At 35.7% G+C, this 4776-nt stretch overlaps 1 protein-coding gene across 1 annotated transcript; it reads left to right on the top strand.

Moving 5' to 3' along the window:
* Positions 1-208: 208 nt before the first annotated feature.
* On the top strand, positions 209-700 carry LOC128552699 (uncharacterized). Its single transcript, XM_053533745.1, has one exon. It carries the CDS (start codon positions 209-211, stop codon positions 698-700), a length of 492 nt encoding a protein of 163 aa, XP_053389720.1.
* The last annotated feature ends 4076 nt before the right edge of the window (positions 701-4776 follow it).

Here is a 4776-nt window from a genome sequence, read left to right as displayed (position 1 = left end):
CAAGCCTTCCCGAAGAATCGGATACACTCACATATTATCGTAACGCACGAAGTCTCATGCTAGTAAGCTTGGCTTATTGAGTTCAGTTACCGTTAGAGCAAACATCCTACTACAAGAACTTTGGCAACAGAAGTACTCCTGGGATACAGCCTTACCTAAGCACGCTTATGAGAAATGGTCAGCACTTGTGACAGACCTTAACAACGTCATGAACACCAAGGTTTCCAGATACTACTTCAGTGATCCATGTGCAGCAGACGACCGTATCACTACAACAGAAGAGATGTCTCTACATATTTTCGTCGGCGCCAGTACCTTATCATATGGTGCTACAGCCTACCTGTGTACATCAAACCAGTCTACCTTTGTTATGGCAAAGACCCGTGTAGCTCCATTGAAGAAACTTACGTTACCCCGCCTAGAACTTATGGCAGCTGTCGTGGGTTCACGCTTAGCCAGCCATCTCCAGTCTTCATGCAATATTGGTTCAAATAATACCTACCTGTGGTCTGACTCCCAGATTGTTCTACATTGGCTACAAACCACCAAATCATTGAAGCGATTTGTGAAACATCGGTTTGAAGAGATTCAACAACTTACCTGTTCCCGGAATTGGAAATATTGCCCCACCCAAGACAACCCAGCTGACTTAATGACATGCGGTTTATCACCGATACAGTTTACCAACAGCAAGATCTGACACAACGTGTACTTTATACAGTCTTCATCCCTTTCCGTTACCTATTTCGGCGCAAAATTTTAGTTGTGATCCCGTTTTCAATTAATTGGCGTTTGAAATGACGTAGTTAAACGGTGAATTAAAGAAAATTATCACGGTACATTTCACTGTTAAACAATGTTGAAAGTTCGGGATTTGAAGATATTCATACGGGAAAACCGAAGGTCTATAGATCAAATGTACGTCAACGGAAAAATAATGTGTACTTCTATATGTCAAAGTAAACCTATATACCGTTCGACATGGGAATATGTTCTATACCTTTACCGTTTTCTTTGTTATTGTTTTCTATACATAATTCCTGGAACTGCTGCGCCGCGACGTCAGCAGTAAATAATCCGATAAAATAAAAGTGCATATGAACAATTTTTAGCAGAGATACCCGTTACCGTTATAGATATATGAAAAGGAAAACAGATTATTCATATTCTATCGTATTCTAACGAGTTGAAAATTCGCGGTAATAACGAAATAGGTGTTATTCGGTTCTCTTCGTGTAAAGTTTGTATTGATGATTCAAGCGTCCTTCTTACTGTATTGTTTTCAGTGATGAATAATAATGTACATTACAGTAATGTCTGAATAATGAATCATCTCCAGTTTAATTTTTTAACGCAGAAAAGCCAGTAATTGCAAAAATATCAGTGTAAAACGAATCCAGACACGCTGGCGTAACAAAATGTTTTATAAACATAATTTTCATTGTTCCCCGTGGTCCAGTGGTAAGGTAACATGCTTCACATGCGCCTGGTCCTCAGTTCGAACCCCGCCATATGATTCTTCTTCTTCTGTTTGCTTAAGGCTCAGTTTTATATATTTATCACAAATTTTGTAGCAGATATCATGAATGTAGTTTACCAATGTTCTGTCTGTTAATTTTGAACAAAAGTTTGAGGTTCAAATTCAAAGGCATTGAAAAGCACTCACAGTCTTTCACACACATTGCATCTACTTTCTAAAAAACAATCAATTCTTTGACTAGAAATTTACACTTGAAAAGAAATGTTGGCTGTAAACTTAAGAGGCCCTAACTTCGATCCCTATATAAGTAAGAAATTAAACTTAATCGCATTCGAAAAGTTCCAAGAGCGTTAGGAGTCTGGTTAACTAAATTGGATTTTTTGAATTTCAACCAACAGTGTTTGTGTTTTGGATAAACTTCTGGTCCAGAACTTCTTAGAATGAATTCGAAATAAGAATTTAACATGTCAATGGTTGTTTTTCATTTTCCCGCACAAGAGATTTATCATAGCTAATAAGTGGGGAAAGATTTATCCTATAAGATGTCATTTGATAATAATGACATTTAAACGAATTGCAATAGTCTGTGTTTAGGATATCAGGTGTATGTAAGTTCAAAAGTTTTTTTTATTTGTTAGAAGGACATTAAATACCCACATTAAAAATTAAAATGACTATTTTCAAATATTCACTCGAAAAGAGGCAAATTTCTATTCAACTGGTTTCTATGATCATAATTAACACGATTAACCGTATAACGGAAATATTTTAGTTATTATTAATGTAATTAATTAGTGCTGTAGTAGAGGTATTTCTTATCCTTTAGAACATAAAGTTTGCCAACTTGAGTTTTAATTTTATAGTAGTCTAAGAATCATAACAAACTGATTAATACATTCAGGAATTATGTATTATTATTAATGCAAACAATTGACATTGTGTTTATAACTTAATAGAACATCAAACTTCATAAAAAGAATCTGTAATATCAGGTATCGCCATTAATTTACGATAACACAGCTTCTTTTATTTTTATGGGGCACTGTTAGTTTATCAAGAGAACTCTGCCTTTTAGATAACTGGTTTCGTATTAATTGTGATGTCTATTTTTCTTTAAAAAGATAAGTATTAAAAGAATGTTTCGACGTTCGCTAAGTATGAATACTTACTATATGTCTGACATGATGTTGCACCCACTTCATCCAAATGCACTGATGCCATGAGATTGAGCGTGGCGTTACGCAGGATTAATGTGTATTTTGTTAAAAAAGACTATTTGTTTCACATGAACTGAAAAGATTCAGACAATTATATTAGAGCAACGAACAGACAGCAAAGGCATAATCGTAGGAGGCCCATAGTACCAACTGTAGGTATATACTGGTGGCCTCTTGTCTATTCTGTGAACCCAATTACTATATCTTTTATCTTCAACTCATGAACACTACCATTTTCCGTCGTCAGTCTTATCTTGACACATTTGAAGAAATGATTAGATCTCGTTCATTTAAACCAAACATTGTAAAACATCTGCATTTGTTCATAATTTTCATAACAAAAGGCTGAAGAGCAAAACCGTCAGGCTTCCTGTCAAAACTGAAAATATCAAAAAGAAAAATGTATGCAGAAAGAAGATAGAATCTGTATGACTAGGTTTTCTCGTCAGATAGGCAGCGCCTAATTTCTTATTAAATTTTGTACTACCTTGTACAAAGATTGAAGATTGTAAGGTTTTACTAATGGAAAGGGGGGGGGGGGGGGGCGCAGTTAGGTGTCTGCGCAAAATGTTTTTTGATTTTCTCTATATTTTATGACAATATACCTACATGTATTAAGTTTCATTCACAAGTGTTACTGTTATCAGTTTTGACTTACTTTTATAGAAATTCACATTTAAAGTGGGTGGGGTAATTTGACATGTAACCAGCCAGGAACACAATCTCCGCCGCGTTTTTAAAAATGGTTCAAACTTTTTACTTGGAACTTTTGTGATAAAATAAGTATGCAATGGACATTTACACAACATGTTGCGTTTTAAATTGTCTTGAATACTTTTTACAACACAGAGCCATAAAGTGGCCTAATCAAATTTACTGATTTTCAATGGACGAACTTCACCAAAAATCTAAAACAGCAGATATTGTAAGCTAAATAAACATTAAAATGAAAATATATCAGTACACTCTGATTAATATTGGAAGAGTGGTACACTCTCAAACTAGGGAAAAGTGGGTGGGGTAAATAAACATGCGAAGCTAAACATTCGAAGCAACACAACTATAGGAATAATAATTTTGCAGTTCAAGAAATGGCCTCAGATTATCTACTTCTATCTTAATTATGCCCGTATGAGTGGTGGGGGCATATAGATTTGGTATTGTCCGTGCATCCGTGTGTCTGAGCGTCCGTCCGTCGCCCGAAGTTCTTGACGCACCTAGCTCAAAAAGTGTTTGATATAAATTGATGAAAAATTGCATGAGTTTTTATCGTGATATGTACTTGCGTACCTTTTATTTTTTGTCTGGCTCCGCCCCTTCTTTCCAGAATTATGCCCCCTGACATAGTCAAAAACACATATTTTCACCTTGTGACACGCCTAGCTCAGAAAGTATTTGATATAGATTGATGAAACCTTGCATGAATCTTAACCATGATATGAACTTGCGCACCTTTTATTTTTCTACGGTCTCTACATTCTTTTTCCAGAGTTTTGGCCCCTGAAGTAGTCAAAAATGCACATTTTCACGTTGTGATGTGGATAGCGCAAAAGTATTTCATATAAATTGATGAAACCTTGCATGAATCATTATTGTGATATGAACTTGAGCATCTCCTATTTTTCGCCTGACTTCGCTCCCTATTTCTAGAGTTATGGCCACTGAAATAGTCAAAAATGCACATTTTCACCTTGTTGTGCGCCTAGTTCAGAAAGTATTACATATAAACTGATGAAACCATGCATGAGTCTTTATGATGATATGAACTTGTGAACCTCCTATTTGTCGTCTGGCTCCTATTTCCAGAGTTATGGCCTCTGAAATGGTTCAAAATGCACATTTTACCTAATGACGTGCCTAGCTCAGAAAGTTTGATGTAAATTCATGAAGCACTGCATGAGTCTTGATTATGATGTGACCTTGCACACTTGGCATTCTTCTTGAGAACCTTAGCGCTTATTACAGAGTTATTGCCCTTATAATATCCAAAATAGTGGAAGTTTTGTTTGTGATGCTCATAGTTCAAGAGGAATATGTCCTAGAATGATGAATCCTTGTATAAAATGTTTCTTGAGGCTA

Source organism: Mercenaria mercenaria, unplaced genomic scaffold (assembly GCF_021730395.1).
Source record: "Mercenaria mercenaria strain notata unplaced genomic scaffold, MADL_Memer_1 contig_3051, whole genome shotgun sequence".
Lineage (NCBI taxonomy): Eukaryota > Metazoa > Mollusca > Bivalvia > Venerida > Veneridae > Mercenaria > Mercenaria mercenaria.
This window is presented reverse-complemented; position numbering and strand designations above follow the sequence as displayed.

Bases quoted from the DNA above. Each gene is read 5' to 3' on its own strand.
- LOC128552699 (XM_053533745.1), top strand. From the start codon at position 209: ATGAACACCAAGGTTTCCAGATACTACTTCAGTGATCCATGTGCAGCA.